Consider the following 24,783-nt stretch of genomic DNA (forward strand, 5'->3'; position numbering starts at 1 on the left):
GTGGAGGGATTGGCAGAGAGGGGAGGAGGACACTGAATGGAGGCCAGTGGAGGGATTGGCAGAGGGGAGGAGGACACTGAATGGAGGCCAGTGGAGGGATTGGCAGAGAGGGGTGGAGGACACTGAATGGAGGCCAGTGGAGGGATTGGCAGAGAGGGGTGGAGGACACTGAATTGAGGCCAGTAGAGGGGTGGAGGACACTGATTGGAGGCCAGTGGGGGGATTGGCAGAGAGGGGTGGAGGAAACTGAGTGGAAGCCAGTGGAGGACACTGAATGGAGGCCAGTGGAGGGATTGGTAGAGAGGGGTGGAGGCCAGTGGAGGGATTGTCAGAGAGGGGTGGAGGACACTGAATGGAGGCCGGTGGAGGGATTGACACAGAGGGGTGGAGGACACTGAGTAGAGGGATTGACAGAGAGGGATGGAGGCCAGTGGGGGGGTTGGTAGAGGGGTGGAGGACACTGAATTGAGGCCAGTGGAGGGATTGGCAGAGAGGGGTGGAGGCCAGTGGAGGGATTGGCAGAGAGCGGTGAAGAGATTGGCAGAGAGGGGTGGAGGCCAGTGGAGGGATTGGCAGAGAGGGGTGGAGGCCAGTGGAGGGATTGGCAGAGAGGGGTGGAGGCCAGTGGAGGGATTGGCAGAGAGGGGTGGAGGCCAGTGGAGGGATTGGCAGAGAGGGGAGGAGGACACTGAATGGAGGCCAGTGCAGGGATTGGCAGAGGGGAGGAGGACACTGAATGGAGGCCAGTGGAGGGATTGGCAGAGAGGCGTGGAGGACACTGAATGGAGGCCAGTATAGGGATTGGCAGAGGGGGGTGGAGGGATTTCCAGAGAGGGGTGGAGGCCAGTGGAGGGATTTCCAGAGAGGGGTGGAGACCAGTGGAGGGATTGGCAGAGAGGGGTGGAGGACACTGATTGGAGGCCAGTGGACGGATTGGCAGAGAGGGGTGGAGGATACTGAGTGGAGGCCAGTGGAGGACACTGAATGGAAGCCAGTGGAGGAATTGGTAGAGAGGGGTAAAGGCCAGTGGAGGGATTGGCAGAGAGGGGTGGAGGCCAGTGGAGGGATTGGCAGAGAGGGGTGGAGGCCAGTGGAGGGATTGGCAGAGAGGGGAGGAGGACACTGAATGGAGGCCAGTGGAGGGATTGGCAGAGGGGAGGAGGACACTGAATGGAGGCCAGTGGAGGGATTGGCAGAGAGGGGTGGAGGACACTGAATGGAGGCCAGTGGAGGGATTGGCAGAGAGGGGTGGAGGACACTGAATTGAGGCCAGTAGAGGGGTGGAGGACACTGATTGGAGGCCATTGGAGGGATTGGCAGAGAGGGGTGGAGGACACTGAATGGAGGCCGGTGGAGGGATTGACACAGAGGGGTGGAGGACACTGAGTAGAGGGATTGACAGAGAGGGATGGAGGACACTGAATGGAGGCCAGTGGGGGGGGTTGGTAGAGGGGTGGAGGACACTGAATTGAGGCCAGTGGAGGGATTGGCAGAGAGGGGTGGAGGCCAGTGGAGGGATTGGCAGAGAGGGGTGGAGGACACTGAATGGAGGCCAGTGGAGGGATTGGCAGAGGGGCGGAGGACACTGAATTGAGGCCAGTGGAGGGATTGGTAGAGAGGGGTGGAGGACACTGATTGGAGGCCAGTGGAGGGATTGGCAGAGAGGGGTGGAGGCCAGTGGAGGACACTGAATGGAGGCCAGTGGAGGGATTGGTAGAGAGGGGTGGAGGATACTGAGTGAAGGCCAGTGGATGGATTGGCAGAGAGGGGTGGAGGATACTGAATGGAGGTCGGTGGAGGGATTGACAGAGAGGGGTGGAGGCCAGTGGAGGACACTGAATGGAGGCCAGTGGAGGGATTGGTAGAGAGGGGTGGAGGACACTGAATGGAGGCCAGTGGAGGGATTGGCAGAGAGGGGTGGAGGATACTGAATGGAGGTCGGTGGAGGGATTGACAGAGAGGGGTGGAGGACACTGATTGGAGGCCAGTGGAGGGATTGGTTGAGAGGGGTGGAGGATACTGAGTGGAGGCCAGTGGAGGGATTGTCAGAGGTGGGTGGAGGACACTGATTGGAGGGATTGGCAGAGAGGGGTGGAGGATACTGAGTGGAGGCCGCCTCCTGCTGATACTTCACTCTCCTGCTGACCCAAACACCAGCACTGGAAGGCATGTGCACTCATGTACATCCCGCTCCCATCTTACTTTCCTCACCCTCCTTCTCCTAACCTCTGGGGATATCTCCCTAAACCCTGGTCCTCCACTATCTCACCCCCACACCAGGCACCCTCCTTCTCCTAACCTCTTCTACTAGCAATTATAGGAACCTGACTCCAAGCAGCAGATTCTGCTTCTCCCGCAGCACTTTCCTATGGAGGCCTCATCTGGACCCACTCACCCAGACCCAGTGGTCAGAAAGGTGTTGGGGTTGGTTTGCTTCTATCCCCACTGAGCACCTTTCAAGTCCTCCCTAACCCTCCCTCTCTATCCTTCTCTTCTTTCCAGACTCACTGCATCCGGCTGTTCTCTCCGATCTCTCTGAGGATTGCAGTGATCTATCGGCCTCCTGGACCCGTGTCCCGCTTTCTTGATGATTTCTCCGCCTGGACACCCTACTTTCTCTCCTCTGAACTACCCGCTATCATTCTCAGAGATTTTACCATCCCCATTAATGTGAACAACCCGGCTACATCCCAACTCTTCAACATAACCTCATCTTTTGCATTAGCACAATGTATACCGTCCTCCACTCACTCTGATGGGAATACATTAGACCTTGTTTTCTCCCATCTTTGCACTCCCTACAACCTCACAAACACCCCCTTTCCTCTCTCTGATCACAATCTCTTCACCTCCACAGTCTCCTCGTCTTCAAACATCTATCCCTCCAAGCAGCCAACAATTACCTGCAGAAACCTTCACAACTTGAACCCGGCTCCTTTCCACTCTGCAACTGACCAACTCTATGACAGAATCTCTCCCCTGTCCTGCCCTGACCTGCCCTCTGCTGTCTACAACAGTTCACTGTCATCAACATTAGACTCCCTTGCTCCCCTAACAACACGAAGCATCAGGCCCCGACCATTACATCCCTGGTAGACTGACCACACCAGACATCTTAAGAGACAGTCGTGCGCTGGAGCGATTGTGGTGTAAATCCAAATCTCAGCAAGTATTCACCTGATATAAATCTGCTTTCTTCACATACAATTCCTCCCTCCATGCTGCCAAACAAGACGACTTTGTCACTCTCATCAATACCTTGTCATCCAGTCCTTATCATCTCTTCTCTGCTTTTAACTCTCTACTTTCTCCACCTCCACCCAGTACCTCACTCACTGCTTATGAGATTGCAAAATATTTCAAAAACAAGATTGATGCAATTTGTAGGGACATCTCCACTGCACAGACATCCATCCCACTTAGCATACCTTATACTAAACCTCCCTCAACACTTTCCTCTTCTGACCTCGCTACTACTGAAGAGGTCACTAAGGTCTTCTCAGAAGTCCATCTCACTACCTGCCCCCTGGATCCTGTCCCCTCACAACTACTAAGGTCACCCTCTTCTTCCATCCTATGCTCCCTCACTCACATCTTCAATCTCTCCCTCTCTACTGGTGCCTTCCCCTCCCCTCTAAAGCATGCGCACATCACTCCCATACTTAACAAGCCCTCCCTGGACCCCACCAACCTGAACAACTTAAGACCCATCTCCCTGCTGCCATTTACCTCTAAACTCCTAGAACGCTTAGTCTACAATCGCCTGAGCTCCTCCCTCACCGACAACAACCTTCTTCACCCTTTACAGTCTGGATTTCACTCACTACACTCCACTAACACCGCCCTCCTAAAACTCACTAATGATCTACTAACTGCTAAAACCAATGGCCACTACTCCGCACCAATCCCAACCAATGACCACTACTCCGGACTCACCCCAACCAATGGCCACTACTCCGGACTCACCCCAACCAATGGCCACTACTCCGGACTCACCCCAACCAATGGCCACTACTCCGGACTCACCCCAACCAATGGCCACTACTCCGGACTCACCCCAACCAATGGCCACTACTCCGGACTCACCCCAACCAATGGCCACTACTCCGGACTCACCCCAACCAATGGCCACTACTCCGGACTCACCCCAACCAATGGCCACTACTCCGGACTCACCCCAACCAATGGCCACTACTCCGGACTCACCCCAACCAATGGCCACTACTCTGGACTCACCCCAACCAATGGCCACTACTCTGGACTCACCCCAACCAATGGCCACTACTCTGGACTCACCCCAACCAATGGCCACTACTCTGGACTCACCCCAACCAATGGCCACTACTCTGGACTCACCCCAACCAATGGCCACTACTCTGGACTCACCCCAACCAATGGCCACTACTCTGGACTCACCCCAACCAATGGCCACTACTCTGGACTCACCCCAACCAATGGCCACTACTCTGGACTCACCCCAACCAATGGCCACCACTCCGTACTCACCCCAGCCCAGGGCCACCACTCCGTACTCACCCCAGCCCAGGGCCACCACTCCGTACTCATCCCAGCCAAGGGCCACCACTCCGTACTCATCCCAGCCAATGGCCACCACTCCGTACTCATCCCAGCCAAGGGCCACCACTCCGTACTCATCCCAGCCAAGGGCCACCACTCCGTACTCATCCCAGCCCAGGGCCACCACTCCGTACTCATCCCAGCCAAGGGCCCACCACTCCGTACTCATCCCAGCCAAGGGCCACCACTCCGTACTCATCCCAGCCAAGGGCCACCACTCCGTACTCATCCCAGCCAAGGGCCACCACTCCGTACTCATCCCAGCCCAGGGCCACCACTCCGTACTCATCCCAGCCCAGGGCCACCACTCCGTACTCATCCCAGCCCAGGGCCACCACTCCGTACTCATCCCAGCCAAGGGCCACCACTCCGTACTCATCCCAGCCAAGGGCCACCACTCTGTACTCTTACTACTTGACCTCTCTACGGCTTTTGATACGGTTGACCCACCCCCTCCTCCTTAAAAAACTCCACTCTCTTGGCCTCCTAGACTCTGCTCTCTCCTAGTTCTCCTCCTTCTCCTCCTTCCTATCGCAGCGCTCCTTCAGTGTTACCTATAACCTCTGCCTCCTCCTCTTTACTCCCTCTCTCTGTAGGGGTCTCTCAAGGTTCTGTCCTTGGACCCTATCCTCCATCTACACCTCCTCCCTTGGTCACTTGATAAACTCCCATGGCTTTAAGTAACATCTCTATGCTGATGACACACAAATCTATCTTTCTACCCCTCACCTCACCCCTTCAGTCTCCTCCTCACCTCACCCCTTCAGTCTCCTCCTCACCTCACCCCTTCAGTCTCCTCCTCACCTCACCCCTTCAGTCTCCTCCTCACCTCACCCCTTCAGTCCTCCTCCTCACCTCACCCCTTCAGTCTCCTCCTCACCTCACCCCTTCAGTCTCCTCCTCACCTCACCCCTTCAGTCTCCTCCTCACCTCACCCCTTCAGTCTCCTCCTCACCTCAACCCTTCAGTCTTCTCCTCACCTCACCCCTTCAGTCTCCTCTCACATTACTAACCTACTAAGTGACATATCGGCATGGATGTCACTCCACTTCCTCAAACTCAATCTTTCCAAAACTGAGCTCTTAGTATTCCCTCCAGCCCATGCCCCCCCCCGACTTCTCCATCAAGATCAATAACATAATCATCAGTCCCTTCCCTCATGCCAGTGTGGGGGAGATGTACATGTTTTGGGGTGGAGCAGAGGGGTTAAGAAGTGAGATTTTGGGAATGCAGGAAAGTAATATGAAAAGGAGGAGTAGAGGGGACATATGAAAGGTACACGGAGTGGGACTCAGACTTGTAAGAGATGTTTTCTGGGGTGTTTGCTTGCAGTCTGTCCAGCATGCAGGAGAGTTACTTGTATCTTCCTTCTGCTTGAGTTCTCCTGCTTTAGTTCAACTGCTTCTTAGCACTCCATCAACGCAGCACTCACTGAAAAGCAGCACCCCCATCAGTGACTGTGCCCCCCCCCCCCATCAGTGATCTCCCCCCATCAGTGACTGTGCCCCCCCATCCGTGATCTCCCCCAACAGCTGATTTAAATTTATAGGGAGATGGCCAAATGAGCACTCATCTCCTCCCCAATTAGGAACTGATAAGGATCAGATGAATATGGGGGATGATTCTCAAACAGACCAGACACAGGCTACAGTCATAAAACAGTAATAAGATGTTATGTTCTATTTACACCCAGTAACCCCCCATCATGTCCGTCCTCTTCCTCCATAGTCCTCTCCATCCTCTGCCTCCATAGTCATGTCCGTCCTCTTCCTCCATGGTCACTGTGACGTCTTTTATCTCCAGCAGATGATGATACTCAATATTTAGAAGGACACAAGGATCTCTACAAGGACGTCATGATGGACAATCAGCCGCCCCTCACATCACCGGGTAAGAGGAGACTTTATTGTAAAGGAGAGAGCAGTACGGAGGATCCACCTAGATCCCCCATCATCTGATAAACACATAGAAACAATGGATTCAGTCAGTGTGTGTGTTTCCTACAGATGGATCCAGTCATGGGAACCTACCAGAGAGATGTCCCTTTCCTCTGTATTCCCGAAATTCCACACAGGAAGATCACAACTATGCAGAACATCATCAGGTAGATGTGTATAAATCATAACTATTAGTGATTGTTCCTCAAGGGTGTTTGTTACATTGAATTTACTTTTGAATGTTCAGAGTGGAATCCTCGGGGATGATAATATTGATGTTAAAGAAGAGTATAAAGAGGAGGATGAGGAGTATGGAGTGATGGAGGAGTTTTCAGAAGGACACAAGGATATGATGGAGCCACCTAATACCAGGAACCCACCAGAGAGATGTCCCCGTCCTCTGTATTCCCGGGATTCCACACAGGAAGGTCACACCATCCCTCAGTATTACAAGGTTGGTGGGGCGGAGCATCTAGAACATGGACTTGTAGAGATGATGTGTGGATTTTTTAGGTGATATTTTCTCTCATTTCCTTGATTTAGAGTGGAGATCCAATCGATATAGAATTTGAGGTGAAAGCAGAAGAAGAAGAGGCGTATGTGAGGGATGATCAGCAGTCTATGGAGGAGGATGGAATAACGGGGACATTTATAGAGGAGGACACTCCTACAGAGATCAGCACAGGTGGGTCATGAACACTAAATCCATTCCTCCACCCATACTGCTCACTGATTGGTCCAGAGTAGGGCGGGGGCTGGGTGATATCAGCCTGTAATCCCCTGGTCACTTTCCTGAGCTGTGTTCCCCGTCCTGTATTCCTGGATTTCTCTCGGATAATCTTCCTTTGTGCTGCAGACACAATTTATGTATCTAGACTGGATTTATGGAGGTTCTGGGGTTCAGCTGGCAGCAAAATGTTCATTTTCACCATAGACATTACTAGACCTAGGCACCTGGACATGTGCTTTTGATCTTATTCCTCATGGTGGTGACATAGCAATTCTCCCAGTATTTGTCACCTGTGCCGGGTGGAGGGATATGTCTGTAGTGTCTCAGACCCAAGTCACTGAGTGCAGTCTCAGGAGATGGGAGGCAGCGGTGTGGGACCTACATAGTTACATAGTTAGTCTGGCTGAAAAAAGACAGTCCATCTAGTTGTACCATTAAAAATAAAAGTTATAATCCGACACCCACAGCTGATCCACCAGAAGGCAAAATCCCAGCAAAGCACGATCCAATCTGCTCCTGCAGGGGAAAACATTCCTTCCTGACCCCCCGAGAGGCAATCGGATATTCCCTGGATCAAATTTCCCTATAAATGTTATATCCAGTTATATTCTGTGTATCCAAGAAAGAATCCAGGACTTTCCTACAGCAACCCCCCCTTAGGTATTATACATGGAGATCATATCCCCCCCCTTTTGTATTATACATGGAGCTCATATCCCCCTTATGTATTATACATGGTGATCATATCCCCCTTATGTATTATACATGGAGATCATATCCCCCCTTATGTATTATACATGGAGATCATATCCCCCCTTATGTATTATACATGGAGATCATATCCCCCCTTATGTATTATACATGGAGATCATATCCCCCTTATGTATTATACATGGAGATCATATCCCCCCTTATGTATTATACATGGAGATCATATCCCCCCTTATGTATTATACATGGAGATCATATCCCCCCTTATGTATTATACATGGTGATCATATCCCCCTTATGTATTATACATGGAGCTCATATCCCCCTTATGTATTATACATGGTGATCATATCCCCCTTATGTATTATACATGGAGATCATATCCCCCCTTATGTATTATACATGGAGATCATATCCCCCCTTATGTATTATACATGGAGATCATATCCCCCCTTATGTATTATACATGGAGATCATATCCCCCTTATGTATTATACATGGAGATCATATCCCCCCTTATGTATTATACATGGAGATCATATCCCCCCTTATGTATTATACATGGTGATCATATCCCCCCTTATGTATTATACATGGAGATCATATCCCCCCTTATGTATTATACATGGTGATCATATCCCCCTTATGTATTATACATGGTGATCATATCCCCCCCTTATGTATTATACATGGAGATCATATCCCCCATTATGTATTATACATGGAGATCATATCCCCCCCTTATGTATTATACATGGAGAGCATATCCCCCCCTTATGTATTATACATGGAGATCATATCCCCCTTATGTATTATACATGGAGATCATACCCCCCCCTTATGTATTATACATGGAGATCATACCCCCCCTTATGTATTATACATGGAGATCATACCCCCCCTTATGTATTATACATGGAGATCATATCCCCCCTTATGTATTATACATGGAGATCATATCCCCCCTTATGTATTATACATGGAGATCATATCCCCCCTTATGTATTATACATGGAGATCATATCCCCCTTATGTATTATACATGGAGATCATATCCCCCTTATGTATTATACATGGAGATCATATCCCCCCCTTATGTATTATACATGGAGATCATATCCCCCCCTTATGTATTATACATGGAGATCATATCCCCCCCTTATGTATTATACATGGAGATCATATCCCCCTTATGTATTATACATGGAGATCATATCCTCCTTATGTATTATACATGGAGATCATATCCCCCCTTATGTATTATACATGGAGATCATATCCCCCCCTTATGTATTATACATGGAGATCATATCCCCCCCTTATGTATTATACATGGAGATCATATCCCCCCTTATGTATTATACATGGAGATCATATCCCCCCTTATGTATTATACATGGAGATCATATCCCCCTTATGTATTATACATGGAGATCATATCCCCCCTTATGTATTATACATGGAGATCATATCCCCCTTATGTATTATACATGGTGATCATATCACCCCTTATGTATTATACATGGAGATCATATCCCCCTTATGCATTATACATGGAGATCATATCCCCCTTATGTATTATACATGGAGATCATATCCCCCCCTTATGTATTATACATGGAGATCATATCCCCCCCTTATGTATTATACATGGAGATCATATCCCCCCCTTATGTATTATACATGGAGATCATATCCCCCCCTTATGTATTATACATGGAGATCATATCCTCCTTATGTATTATACATGGAGATCATATCCCCCCTTATGTATTATACATGGAGATCATATCCCCCCTTATGTATTATACATGGAGATCATATCCCCCCCTTATGTATTATACATGGAGATCATATCCCCCCTTATGTATTATACATGGAGATCATATCCCCCCTTATGTATTATACATGGAGATCATATCCCCCTTATATATTATACATGGAGATCATATCCCCCTCTTATGTATTATACATGGAGATCATATCCCCCCTTATGTATTATACATGGAGATCATATCCCCCCTTATGTATTATACATGGAGATCATATCCCCCCCTTATGTATTATACATGGAGATCATATCCCCCCCCTTATGTATTATACGTGGAGATCATATCCCCCCTTAATCTCCTCTTCTCAGTAGAGAATACATTCAGTTCCTCTAATCTCTCCTCATAGCTGATCTCCTCCATGCCTCGTATCAGTTTGGTTGCCCTTCTCTGTACCTTCTCTAGTTCCCCAATGTTCTTTTTGTGAATTGGAGCCCAAAACTGAACTGCATATTCCAGATGAGGTCTTACTAATGATTTGTACCGGGGGGGGAGGGGGTGATATCTCTCTCTCTGGAGTCTATACCTCTCCTAATACAAGAGAGGATTTTGCTTGCTTTAGAACCCGTAGCTTTGCATTGCATGTAATCTACCAGAACCCCCCCGATTCTCCACCATTGATCCTCCCAGATCCTTCACCATTGATTCCCCCAGATCCTTCTCCACCATTGACCCCCCCCCCGATCCTTCTCCACCATTGACCCCCCCCCCGATCCTTCTCCAATATTGTCCCCCCCCCCCCGATCCTTCTCCACCATTGACCCCCCCCGATCCTTCTCCACCATTGACCCCCCCCGATCCTTCTCCACCATTGACCCCCCCCGATCCTTCTCCACCATTGACCCCCCCCCCCTATCCTTCTCCACCATTGACCCCCCCCCCCCGATCCTTCTCCACCATTGACCCCCCCCCCCCCCCGATCCTTCTCCACCATTGACCCCCCCCCCCCAGATCCTTCTCCACCATTTACCCCCCCAGATCCTTCTCCACCATTGACCCCCCCCTGATCCTTCACCACCATTGATTCCTCACAGATCCTTCTCCACCATTGATTCCTCACAGATTCTTCTCCACCATTGACCCTCATCAGATTCTTCTCCACCACTGTCCCTGTCAAACACCTCCTGGCGGTATTTCTAGCAATCCACAGGACAGGATTCCCAGGAGCGTGGAGTCTAAGTCCCAGTCTGCTTGTTCACCAGGGCCCCTGATGGTGGGGATGGACTTGGAGCAGACAGTGACTAGGTTGCGGCCCCTGAGTACACCTGCCCATGGTAGAGGGATCTGCCAGAGGTATATGCAGGTAGAGAGCCTGACGCGAAGAGGCGGAAGGCTGGAGCCGTGATGACTGGATCTGTGCAGGATGGATGGCAGAAGTAGTGAGCGTGGTCAGATGGGCCAGATCGGTAACAGTGGGGTCAACGTAGTACAAGGCAGCAGGCAAAGAGTTGTCGGGTCACTCGCCGGGTTCAGTAACAGGAGGTCAGATCAAATAGGGATATCCAGGAGAGAAGTCAAATGAGCCAGAGGTCAGGATCAGGAGAAGTCAGCAGAGGTCAGGATCAGGAGAAGTCAGCAGAGGTCAGGATCAGGAGAAGTCAGCAGAGGTCAGGATCAGGAGAAGTCAGCAGAGGTCAAGATCAGGCAGGGTTGGTAACAAGTCAATCAGCAGATACACAGGAACACAGGATATAAGACCATACGGCAATGAGAGTCTGTGCAGGGCAGGTTTAAATACTGTGCCCTGTCATTGGTGCCAGGCGAGCATCCGCGATCGCGAGTGTACATGCGCGGCCACCACTGCCCAGGTCCTAGTGCCCGCCGGATAGAATGAATCGGCGTTCTGCACATGCGCACACCCGCATGCTGCCGCAATCCCTGACATTGCTCCCCCCCACGGGCATCCTCCGGATGCCCAACCAATCTCTCCTCCATGGGTGGCTACGATAGAACTCCCGGACAATTCTAGGGGCGTGAACATTCTGGGCCGGCTCCCACGAATTCTCCTCAGGACCATAGTCCTTCCACTTAATCAGGAACTGTGTCTGGCCGCCTCTTTTCCTGCAATCTATGATTGCTTCAACCTCAAATTCTTCTTGTTCATTAATGGTTATGGCCTCCGGAGGTCTGGACCTTCGGTCCGGGAAGGGATCTGGCACTGCTGGCTTCAGTAGCAACACATGGAAAACTGGGTGAATCTTAAAAGTTCCTGGAAGTGCCAGTTCATACGCCACTACATTGATTTTCCGCTTCACCCGGAATGGACCCTTAAATTTCGGCCCCAGTTTTTTCAAAGGAGAAGACATCCTCATATTGGTAGAGTCTAGCGAGACCTGGTCCCCCGATTGCAGGCTTAGTTCAGCTCTTCTTCTGTCGAAAGCCCTTTTGCTGTCCTCCTGGGCCTTTGCAACAGCTTCTTGAAGCACCTTGTTATTGGCAGAAAAAAAAACAGCATATTTTGCGTAGCGGGGACTGGGCTTTCAGGAATCGGGTCAGGTAAAAACGTGGGGTGACACCCGTAATTGGCAAAAAATGGGGATTGCCCTGTAGCAGAATGATTTGTGTTATTGTACGCAAATTCAGCCAATGGCAAGAGCGCCAGCCAGTCATCCTGGAGGAAAGATTTGTAGCATCTCAGGTACTGTTCCAACGTCTGGTTCGTCCTTTCCGTCTGCCCATTTGTCTGTGGGTGGTAGGCAGACGAGAAGGACAGTTTGATTCCCAAAACCTCGCATAATGCTTTCCAGACTTTAGATGTAAACTGGACCACTCGGTCTGAGACAATATCTTCTGGAATTCCATGGAGCCTTACCACTTCTTTCACAAAGATTTGTGCCGTTTCCAGAGCCGAGGGTGGGTTCTTTAGCGGCAGGAAATGGGCCATCTTTGACAAGCGATCCACAATTACGAAAATCGCTGAATGGTCTTGAGATGGTGGAAGCTCCACTATAAAAATCCATGGAGATCATCTGCCATGGCCAGTCAGGTATAGGCACAATCTTTAGCCATGCTTGGCCACCAGAACGTATGCTAGAGTAACTCTAGGATCTTTGCAATTCCAAAATGGCCTGCCAGTGTATGGTGATGGCAGTGCCCCAGAACTAAGGTTTGGACCTCCTCGGGTACCACAATTTGCCCTTCTTTCCAAAAGAGACCTTCCTTGCTCTGTAGAGAGAGCATCGGGCTTTGTATTCTTGGACCTGGGTCTATATGTAATGTGGAACACAAATCGGGAGAAGAAAAGTACCCATCTTGCTTGGTGTGGTCTCAGGCATTTGGCTGTCCTCAAGTACTCCAGATTCTTGTGGTCTGTGAAAATCAAGATTGGATGTGTGGACCCCTCCAGCAGATACCTCCACTCTTCCAGTGCCGTTTTTGATAGCCAGGAGTTCCCGGTCTCCAATGTCATAATTCCTTTCTGCTGATGTGAGTTTTCTTGAGAAGAATGCCACTGGGTGCATGAGTTCTCTGGGACAGAATGTCCCCCACTGCGTTCTCAGAAGCATCATCTTCCAGAATCTATGGCAGAGAGGAATCAGGGTGACTAAGGATGGGGGCAGTAGTGAACAGCTCCTTCAATGTCTCAAATGCTGCTTGAGCCTCAGGTGTCCACCAGAAACGGGCCCCCTGCTTGGTTCTTGATGAACTTTCTGTAAAAGTTTGCAAACCCTATGAAGCGTTGCACGCCCTTCTTGTCCGTGGGTACTGGCCATTCTAAAATTGCCAAGACCTTTTGGGGATCCATCGCAACCCCCGTGGTGGAGATGATCAGCCCCAAGAATGCAATGCTGTTCTGCTCGAAGCTGCATTTATCAGCTTTGGCATACAACCCGTGTTGGCGTAAATGTTCCAACACCCGTTTGACATGACCCCTATGGGTTTCCAAAGAAGAGGAGAAGATCAAAATATCGTCCAAGTAAACGACCACAAAAATGTCCAGTTAGTCTCTAAATACGTCCTTAATGAAATGTTGGAATGTAGCTGGGGCATTGCAAAGTCTGAAGGGCATGACAAGGTACTCAAAGTGCCCAAATCTAGTGCGAAATGTGGTCTTCCACTTGTCCCCCTCCCGTATGCGGACCAGGTTATACGCGCCCCACAAATCTAATTTAGTAAACACGGCTGCTGTCTTTAACCTTTGGAATAGTTCTGGAACCAAGGGAAGGGGATAATGATTCTTTATCGTAATCTTATTTAAGTCACGATAATCGATACAGGGCCTTAGGGATTTGTCCTTTTTCTTGATAAAAAAAAAAGATTCCTGCTCCGGCTGGTGATGTGGAGGGGCAGATAAACCCTTTCTGGAGGTTATCATCAATGTATTCCTTGAGTATCCCCAATTCCCGCTCCGATAGGGGGAATATCCGTCTGAAAGGAATCTCAGATCCGGGTAGGAGGTCGATGGGACAGTCGTAGGTTCGGTGTGGAGGAAGAATGTCTGCCTCCGTTTACTAAACATGTCTAGATAGTCGTGGTAGGCCGGGGAAATGAGCTTGGCGTCCCCATGAATACATAGGAGAGACTGGGGAGTCAAGGAGGTCGGGGCGTGACAATGTTCCTGGCAATAAGGTGATAGGAACTGGATAGACCCAGTTTTCCAATCAATCTGGGGATTGTGCCCACAACCAAGGGAGTACTAGGATAACTGGGAACAGAGGGGATGCAATGGCATCTAGACGGAGGAACTCTCGATGATGGTTAGCCACCGTAGTACAGATAGGTGGGGTCTCGCGGTCTACTAATCCTGACTTAATGCGTGACCCATCAGCCAAAAAGATATTAAGCCCACATTCCTTGATCTGGAGGGGGATCCTCTGTCGGTTGGCAAAATCTAAATCGGCAAAGCAACTACATGCCCCGGAGTCAATAATTGCTGTTGCTGACACGGTTCTTCCTGGAAGCTGAAAAGAAATGGGTATGGCTAAGTAATTGGAATGGTTAGAACATTTGGAGGATACGTTGGAAAAAACAGAAGCACACTTGCCCAGTTTTGCTGGGAAAGAACGCACCACATGACCTGCTTCCCCGCAGTAAAGACAGAGGTTGTTCACCCGGCGCCTCTGGCGTTCCTCCACTGACAACGATGGTCGTGCCAATCCGAGCTGCATAGGTTCTGGCATCTCCTCAGACTCCAAGTTCCGGCTTCCTCCTGGCAGGGATTGGACTGCAGCACGGGGAAGTACCCACGTGGGTCTCTGCCCTGAGTTGGACCTCTCTAACCTGCGTTCCCGCAGTCTGCGGTCAATCTGTATGGCCAGGGTGATGAGATCTTCCAAAGAGTCAGGTAGGCCCACCCTGGCTAACTCGTCCTTAAGGGACTCGGACAAGCCCATGCAAAACTGGTGATGTAGTGCGGCATCATTCCACCGGGTGTCCCCCATCCAGCGTCTGAACTCAGATGCGTACTCTTCCGCTGCCCGGCGGCCCTGTCTGTGGGAGTACAGGGCCGTCTCTGCGGATGCTGCCTGCTGCGGATCGTCATATAGGACTGCCATCGCATTGAAGAAGTCTGTCACGGTCTCCAGATGGGGATCGTGGGTCTCCATTAGTCAGTGAGCCCAGGCCTGGGGCTCGCCCTGGAGTAAAGAGACGATGAACCCCACCTTCACCGATTCAGAAGGAAATGTCCGTGGCTGCAGGCTGAAATACAGCTGACTTCTCCTGATCCGGAAGGCCCTGAATTTAGCTCGGTCCCCGCTGATACGTTCCAGCAATGGTACGCGGGGTTCCGGTGGAGGCAACGTGACTAATGATCGGGCAGGAGGTTCTGAAGGCTCTATGGCTGCAGAAGGAGAACTCGTGCTCTGGGATGGAGCAGCTGGTGCGGCTAACATCTGAATCCGGTTCTCGAGGTGTGTGTAACCCTCCTGCAGCATTTTGATGGCTTGAGTTAGTGCCGCCAGATGCTGACATATGTTCTCCAGTGGGGATGGCCCTCTTCCAGGCTCAGTCATGGCCGTATGGTTCTGTCAGACACCGCCTGGCAGTACCTCTAGCAGTCCACAGGACAGGATTCCCAGGAGCGTGGAGTCTAAGTCCCAGTCTGCTTGTTCACCAGGGCCCCTGATGGTGGGGATGGACTTGGAGCAGACAGTGACCAGGTTGCGGCCCCTGAGTACACCGTGGTAGAGGGATCCGCCAGAGGTATATGCAGGTAGAGAGCCTGACGTGAAGAGGTTGGAAGGCTGGAGCCGTGATGACTGGATCTGTGCAGGATGGATGGATGGCAGAGTAGTGAGCGTGGTCAGATGGGCCGGATCGGTAACAGTGGGGTCAGCGTAGTACAAGGCAGCAGGCGAAGAGTAATCAGGTCACTCACCGGGTTCAGTAACAGGAGTTAAGATCAGTAGGAGTATCCAGGAGAGAAGTCAAATGAGCCAGGGGTCAGAGCAGGAGAAGTCGGCAGAGGTCAGGATCAGGAGAAGTCGGCAGAGGTCAGGATCAGGAGAAGTCGGCAGAGGTCAGGATCAGGAGAAGTCGGCAGAGGTCAGGATCAGGAGAAGTCGGCAGAGGTCAGGATCAGGAGAAGTCGGCAGAGGTCAGGATCAGGAGAAGTCGGCAGAGGTCAGGATCAGGCAGGGTCGGTAACAAGTTAATCAGCAGATACACAGGATACAAGACCATACGGCAATGAGAGTCTGTGCTGGGCAGGTTTAAATAGTGCGCCCTGTCATTGGTGCCAGGCGAGCATCCTCGATCGGGAGTGCACATGTGCGGCCGCCCAGGTCCTAGTGCCCGCCGGCTAGAATGAATCGGCGTTCTGCGCTTGCGCAGACCAGCTTGCCGCCGCGATCCCTGACAGTCCCTCATATCCTTTTCCACCATTGACCCCCAACAGATCCTTCTCCACCATTGACTCCTCCAGATCCTTCTCCCCTATTGACCCCCCCACAGATCCTTCTCCCCCATTGACCCCCCACAGATCCTTCTCCACCATTGACCCCCCACAGATCCTTCTCCACCATTGACCCCCCACATATCCTTCTCCACCATTGACCCCCCACATATCCTTCTCCACCATTGACTCCCACAGATCCTTCTCCCCCATTGGCCCCCCACAGATCCTTCTCCACCATTGACCCCCCCACAGATTCTTCACCAGCATTGATCCCCCAAAGATCCTTCTCCAGCATTGTCTCCTAGATCCTTTTCCACAATTGACTTCTCCAGATCCTTCTCCACCATTGACTTCTCCAGATCCTTCTCCCCCATTGGCCCCCCACAGATCCTTCTCCCCCATTGGCCCCCCACAGATCCTTCTCCACCATTGGCCCCCCACAGATCCTTCTCCACCATTGGCCCCCCACAGATCCTTCTCCACCATTGGCCCCCCACAGATCCTTCTCCACCATTGTCCCCCCAAAGATCCTTCTCCAGCATTGTCTCCTAGATCCTTCTCCACAATTGACTTCTCCAGATCCTTCTCCAACATTGACCCCCCACAGATCCTTCTCCAGCATTGTCCCCCCACAGATCCTTCTCCAGCATTGTCCCCCCAAAGATCCTTCTCCAGCATTGTCTCCTAGATCCTTCTCCACAATTGACTTCTCCAGATCCTTCTCCACCATTGACCCCTTCAGATCCATCACCATTGACTGCCCAGATCCTTCTCCACCATTGCACCCCCAGTTGTACCCCCCTAGTATGTATGATGCATATTCTTAGCCCCCAAGTGCAGAACCTTACATTTATCACCATTAGCCCTCATTGGCCCCATAGTCCCCCAATTACACAGAGCATTGAGGTCGGCTTGTAAGTTGGAGACATCCTGTAAGGACGTTATTCCCCGGCACAGCTTGGTGTCATCTGCAAAGACTGGAATGGGATTTATAATCTCACACCCCATATTGTTTATATATATTAATAAGTAAGGGTCCCAACACTGAACCCTGGGGTACCCCACTAATAACACTGAACCCTGGGGTACCCCACTAATAACACTGAACCTTGGGGTACCCCACTAATAACACTGAACCCTTGGGGTACCCCACTAATAACACTGAACCTTGGGGTACCCCACTAATGCTGAACCTTGGGGTACCCCACTAATAACACTGAACCTTGGGGTACCCCACTAATAACACTGAACTTTCGGGTACCCCACGAATAACCCTGAACCTTGGGGAACCCCACGAATAACCCTGAACCTTGGGGAACCCCACGAATAACCCTGAACCTTGGGGAACCTCACGAATAACACTGAACCTTGGGGGCCCCCACGAATAACACTGAACCTTGGGGTACCCCACGAATAACACTGAACCTTGGGGTACCCCACTGACACCCCCAGACCATTCACAGTATGAATCATTAACCACTACTCTCTGAATACAATCTGTTAGCCAGTTTTCTATCCATTTACATTCAGATTTTTCCATCCCGTAGACTTTACCTTACACATTAGCCGTGTGTGCGGAACTGTGTCCAAGTATACCACGTCCACCACCACCCCTCTGTCCAAGTATACCACGTCCACCGCCACCCCACTGTCCAAGTATACCACGTCGTCCACCGCCCCCCCCCCCCCCGTCCTAGTATACAACCCCCACCACCACCCTTCTGTCCAAGTATACCAAGTCCACAGCCACCCTTCTGTCCAAGTGTACCACATCCGCAGCCACCCCCTCTGTCCAAGTGTACCACGTCCATTTGCATTCAGATTTTTCCATCCCATAGACTTTACCTTACACATTAGCCATTGGGGGAACTGTGTCCAAGTATACCACGTCCACCGCCAACCCCTCTGTCCAAGTATACCACGTCCACCGCCAACCCCTCTGTCCAAGTGTACCACGTCCACCGCCAACCCCTCTGTCCAAGTGTACCACGTCCACCGCCAACCCCTCTGTCCAAGTGTACCACGTCCACCGCCAACCCCTCTGTCCAAGTGTACCACGTCCACCGCCAACCCCTCTGTCCAAGTGTACCACGTCCACCGCCAACCCCTCTGTCCAAGTGTACCACGTCCACCGCCAACCCCTCTGTCCAAGTGTACCACGTCCACCGCCAACCCCTCTGTCCAAGTGTACCACGTCCACCGCCAACCCCTCTGTCCAAGTGTACCACGTCCACCGCCAACCCCTCTGTCCAAGTGTACCACGTCCCCCGCCACCCCTCTGTCCAAGGATTTGCTCACCTCCAATCTAACCTGTTTCATGATAGTTTAATCCCAGCTCACCTCTACATGTTGTCTACAGTAAACATTTAAACTTCCACTGATTACAGAATACTAATACTGTGAGTCCTGACCCTTATACTATATAACTTGTACATTACATACTCCTGACCCCTGCACTATATACTCTATGTTGTACATTACATACTCCTGACCCCTGCACTATATACTCTATGTTGTACATTACATGCTCCTGACCCCTGCACTATATACTCTATGTTGTACATTACATACTCCTGACCCCTGCATTATACTCTGTTGTACATTACATGCTCCTGATCCCTGCACTATATACTCTATGTTGTACATTACATACTCCTGACCCCTGCACTATATACTCTATGTTGTACATTACATACTCCTGACCCCTGCACTATATACTCTATGTTGTACATTACATAGTCCTGACCCCTGCACTATATACTCTATGTTGTACATTACATACACCTGACCCCTGCACTATATACTCTGTTGTACATTACATACACCTGACCCCTGCACTATATACTCCATGTTGTACATTACATACTCCTGACCCCTGCACTATATACTCCATGTTGTACATTACATACTCCTGACCCCTGCACTATATACTCCATGTTGTACATTACATACTCCTGACCCCTGCACTATATACTCCATGTTGTACATTACATACTCCTGACCCCTGCACTATATACTCTATGCTGTACATTATATACTCCTGACTTCTGCTCTCCCCCTCCCCCCACTGCTATATATACACATAATATGGATTCTCTTTTGTTCTCCCCATTTCATCCCAGCTGAACATTTTATATTGGATGATATGATTGGAGCACAGATTTTACATGGTGATAATAATGTGATAACATCCTCCAGCTTTGGACCCTTAAACAGAAAGTGATAATGAGGGAGGAGTCAATACCCCAATGATGGTGGTCTTCAGGATCAGTCCAGTCTTCATCTTGGTTGTTCTCCCCCCATCCTCACTCTCTGACCTCTGGTGGGGCTCAGCCCCGCTGTTCTTCATGACTAAATCATGGAGTAAATAAGGAAGTGCAGTACTTCTTGTGTTGGGAAGATGGCGATGAGTGATAGAGGGGGTGGGGCCCCTCGTCCTATAATCCCCTCATCACTGTCCCTCCTATAAAAGACAGTTCTGGTTGTTTCCTCACTCTCTGACTAAGGTCCATGAGTAAAGAAATGACCTGGTAGGAGGTCAGAGGAGCCATTTCCTAGTTCCCTTGAGGGTGGAATTGTAAGCTCCTCAGAGACCGAGTTGCCTGATGTGAGCGGAGTCCTGGTTTGGGGGAACCAATCAGCTCCTGTCTAGTAATCCTCTTTGTCTTTGTATTTTAGTCCAGGGCTGGGAGATGAGGAAAACCTCCGAGGATTGTCTCACTTTGTCTCCAGACTGGAAAGTAGAAGATGAGGACATCACACAGTATAGTCCAGGAGAAAACCCGGCTCCCTCCAATGTCCATCCGGCACCACCCAGTGTAGATGGACCATCGGATTCCTCGTATCCTGAGGAACCTCAGACTGTGCGGGACTGGGCCGGCCTTCCAACAGAGAAGAGCTTCTCCTGTACTGAGTGCGGGAAATGTTTTTCAACTAAGTACTATCTTTACACACATCAGAGATCTCACACGGGCGAGAAGCCGTATTCCTGTCTTGAGTGCGGAAAATGTTTTTCAGCTAAGTACTATCTTTACATACATCAGAGATCTCACACGGGGGAGAAACCGTATTCCTGTATTGAGTGCGGGAAATGTTTTTCAACTAAGTCCTATCTTTCCATACATCAGAGATCTCACAGGGGGGAGAAGCCGTATTCCTGTCCTGAGTGTGGGAAATGTTTTTCAACTAAGAACCATCTTTACTCACATCAGAGATCTCACACGGGAGAGAAGCCGTATTCCTGTCCTGAGTGTGGGAAATGTTTTTCAACTAAGTCCTATCTTTCCATACATCAGAGATCTCACACGGGGGAGAAGCCTTATTCATGTCCTGAGTGCTGGAAATGTTTTTCAACTAAGTCCTATCTTTCCAAACATCAGAGATCTCACACGGGGGAGAAGCCGTATTCCTGTCCTGAATGCGGGAAATGTTTTTCAGAGAAGTCCAGTCTTTACGCACATCAGAGATCTCACACGGGGGAGAAGCCACATTCCTGTCCTGAATGTGGGAAATGTTTTTCAGGGAAGTCCAGTCTTTACACACATCAGAGATCTCACACGGGGGTGAAGCCACATTCCTGTCCTGAATGTGGGAAATGTTTTTCAGAGAAGTCCAGTCTTTACAAACATCAGAGATCTCACACGGGGGAGAAGCCATATTCCTGTCCTGAATGCAGGAAATGTTTTTCAGAGAAGTCCCATCTTTACAGACATCAGAGATTTCACACGGGGGAGAAGCCATATTCCTGTTCTGAATGTGGGAAATGTTTTTCAGATAAGTCCAGTCTTTACAGACATCAAAGGTCTCATACGGGGGAGAAGCCGTATTCCTGTCCTGAGTGTGGGAAATGTTTTTCACGTAAGTCCTATCTTTCCAAACATCAGAGATCTCACACGGGGGAGAAGCCGTATTCCTGTCCTGAATGCGGGAAATGTTTTTCAGAGAAGTCCAATCTTTACACACATCAGAGATCTCACACGGGGGAGAAGCCACATTCCTGTCCTGAATGCGGGAAATGTTTTTCAGGGAAGTCCAGTCTTTACACACATCAGAGATCTCACACGGGGGTGAAGCCACATTCCTGTCCTGAATGCGGGAAATGTTTTTCAGAGAAGTCCAGTCTTTACAAACATCAGAGATCTCACACGGGGGAGAAGCCATATTCCTGTCCTGAATGCGGGAAATGTTTTTCAGAGAAGTCCCATCTTTACAGACATCAGAGATTTCACACGGGGGAGAAGCCATATTCCTGTCCTGAATGTGGGAAATGTTTTTCAGCTAAGTCCAGTCTTTACAGACATCAAAGGTCTCATACAGGGGAGAAGCCGTATTCCTGTCCTGAGTGTGGGAAATGTTTTTCACGGAAGTCCAATCTTTACACACATCAGAGATCTCACACAGGGGAGAAGCCGTATTCCTGTCCTGAGTGCGGAAAATGTTTTTCACAGAATTCCGATCTTTACATACATCAGAGATCTCACACGGGGGAGAAGCCATATTCCTGTCCTGAGTGTGGAAAATGTTTTTCACGGAAGTTCCATCTTTCCAAACATCAGAGATCTCACACGGGGCAGAAGCCACTTTCCTGTCCTGAGTGAGGGAAATGTTCCTCGCTGAAGTCCTGTCTTCCTGTACATCAGGGGTCCCACACAACCCTGGAGGTGTATTAGTGCCTTGCATGCGGGAAATGTCTTCTACATGAATGTTGCTGGACATCCCAGCTCTCATGTGGGGAAGAAGCACACCCTGATATACACCTCAGATATACTCCATGGCTGATCTTCATCATGGAAGAAACAGTTGATAAGGAGATGAGAGGCCCCCAAAGACATGGATGAAGTGGAGTAAATGTCGGGGTGCAGAGTGGTCAGTAGATCCTGGAAATGAAGGACACAACTTCAGCCCTTCTTGGGTGTCGGAGTTGCGTTTCCTGATAATGATATAGCGGGTTACAGAGCTAGAAGCCGGGAGAGCCCAGATCTCGTTATCGGGGAACTTTACACAGACAACAAGAACTTCTGAAGTTGATGTCCTTCATTTCAAGGCTCTACAGAACAGTGGTGACCCCGAAGCATCTCTCTGTCTTCAGTCCATCCTTCTCCCATCCCCCAACAGGAGGGAAGGAGAACTCCGCCCCAAACTAGGAGGGAACATTCTTCTCATTATTTCCCTTGGCTTCTGTGTGGGTTTGGGTGGTTGGAGGAGTGCGGCACGAGAGGGAACACAGCTTGTTGTTCTATGTCTACATATGGGGTCTGGGTAGATGGGATCCACCGGAAAATATTGCTACTCTTTGATTTTGTGCAAATCGTTTCTGTTTTCACTTTGAAGGGCGATATTATGTGTGGTTTGTAAAAGGGATTGGCCCAATAGATACCGCCCCACTTAGAGAATAGATGAACTAATATGACCAGCATTCATTCAGCCATGTCACATGTTGGGATCTTTTCATACAGGGATTTCCTATGATCATTGGCTCCATCTAGTGGCCATAATGTGGTATTAAACTGTTTTTCCTGAGTGAGGTATTTTGGAAGTAATACATCATTATGGCCACTAGAGGGAGCTGATGATTATAGGAAGTCACTGAATTTATTAAAATATGGCCAGAATTTGTCACAGCTGGACACATGCTTGTCACACTCCCCCAATATATTTTTTGCATAGACCCCTTAGTTTACTATGTTAGGGGTAATTTCATACAAATACCTGAGATCATACATTTTCAAACATTGAAGATATAAATTACATAAAACCACAGAATTAAACCAACCATTGATTTAAAACCAAACATACCTCATTTGGCCTTTAGATGATACTACGTATCCTAGCAATTAGCACATCTAGTGTCCAAATTCTCAGGGAACACCTGAACAATTGATTTAGCTGACTAAATCAATTGTTCAGGTGTTCCCTGACACTTTGGACACTAGATGGTGCTAATTGCTAGGATACTTAGCGTCATCTAAAGGCCAAATGAGGTATTTTTGGTTTTAATCACAGTGTCTGCAATACAAAAAATGATTTATAAAAATAACTTAATCTGAAAAATTCTTTAAGAACTCAAACAAGATCTGTGTAGGTATAGACTGCAGAGTATGAAAATCAATATTTGTTTACATAAGTCACTTACAAACACCATAAACAATAGTCAGATTGTGATTTACACTGACACTAAGATGTTTCTGTAAAAGCTCTAAAATAGAGTGAATTAAATTCAATAATCAGTTTCTCCCTGTAAACATCATAACCAATAAAAACAGACAATAATCTGTCTCCTGCAGAAGGAATAAACTATGCAGAATAGTCCACCACTATGGCCTAAGAACAGGAACATTTTTATAAATGACTTAACTTGAAATGATGTTATCATGGGGAGAGTTATTAGGTTACACAAAGGAATGTGGCAATTGGCTTACTAGTCTAAGCAAGCAAAATCAACAGAAAATATATAATTACCCTCCAAGTATCAGGTAATCTTTTTGGAGAACTGATGATCAGACTCAAAGATGGCTGCCAATTAACGGTTGGGATTGAGCTTCCACAAAATGGCATCTCTTCTTCAGTTGATAAGTGTCTTTAGATGATCTGAGTGTGAGATGATGTCTACCTTCCAGATGGCTGTGTAGATGGTCCTCCCTCTGTGAGTGTTCCTGCCAGTTTTATCTAGTTATGACTAATAGACTCATCAAATCTGAAAAAACCTGGCCAGAAGGCGGAACCTTCTCTGTGATTGGGGAATCTGATTCTCTAACCCATGTTTACTCAAGCATTACCTCCCATGGCCACTGGGTGTCATCCTTGGATAAGAATTGTCTGGTCTGAGTTTTTTTGGGGTCAGAAGTAACTAATCTGTGATCAGAAAAAATGAATATTTCACTATAACAAATTGTTCCTTGTGAAATCTATAGAATGCCTGGGAGAGTAGATATTATTCCTCATTTACAATCATTACGTTTTGGTGTAACAGTGATTAAATGGAGAATTGTAACTATCAGGAGGTTGGATTACATAAAGCGATTAGAATAATAGTTGTACACACAGAGGAGAGATAATAAAAGAATAATTTGTATACTGATCTACTGATTGATTACGGCTTTGGTAGCATGCATACAATATTCCTGACAATACCGATAAACTCCAACACACTAAATATATATC

At 49.1% G+C, this 24,783-nt stretch overlaps 1 protein-coding gene across 1 annotated transcript in view; it reads left to right on the top strand.

The window, feature by feature from the left end:
* Positions 1 to 24,783, top strand: part of LOC149438170 (uncharacterized) — a 98,414-nt gene that overhangs the window by 39,141 nt on the left and 34,490 nt on the right. Inside the window, 2 exon segments of the mRNA XM_089660186.1 lie at positions 7,068 to 7,200; positions 20,302 to 22,205. Coding sequence (XP_089516312.1) covers positions 7,068 to 7,200; positions 20,302 to 22,205 — 2,037 coding nt within the window.

This window comes from Staurois parvus, unplaced genomic scaffold (assembly GCF_062004578.1).
Source record: "Staurois parvus isolate SC_StPar_1 unplaced genomic scaffold, SC_StPar_1.0 ptg001208l, whole genome shotgun sequence".
NCBI classification, from domain to species: domain Eukaryota; kingdom Metazoa; phylum Chordata; class Amphibia; order Anura; family Ranidae; genus Staurois; species Staurois parvus.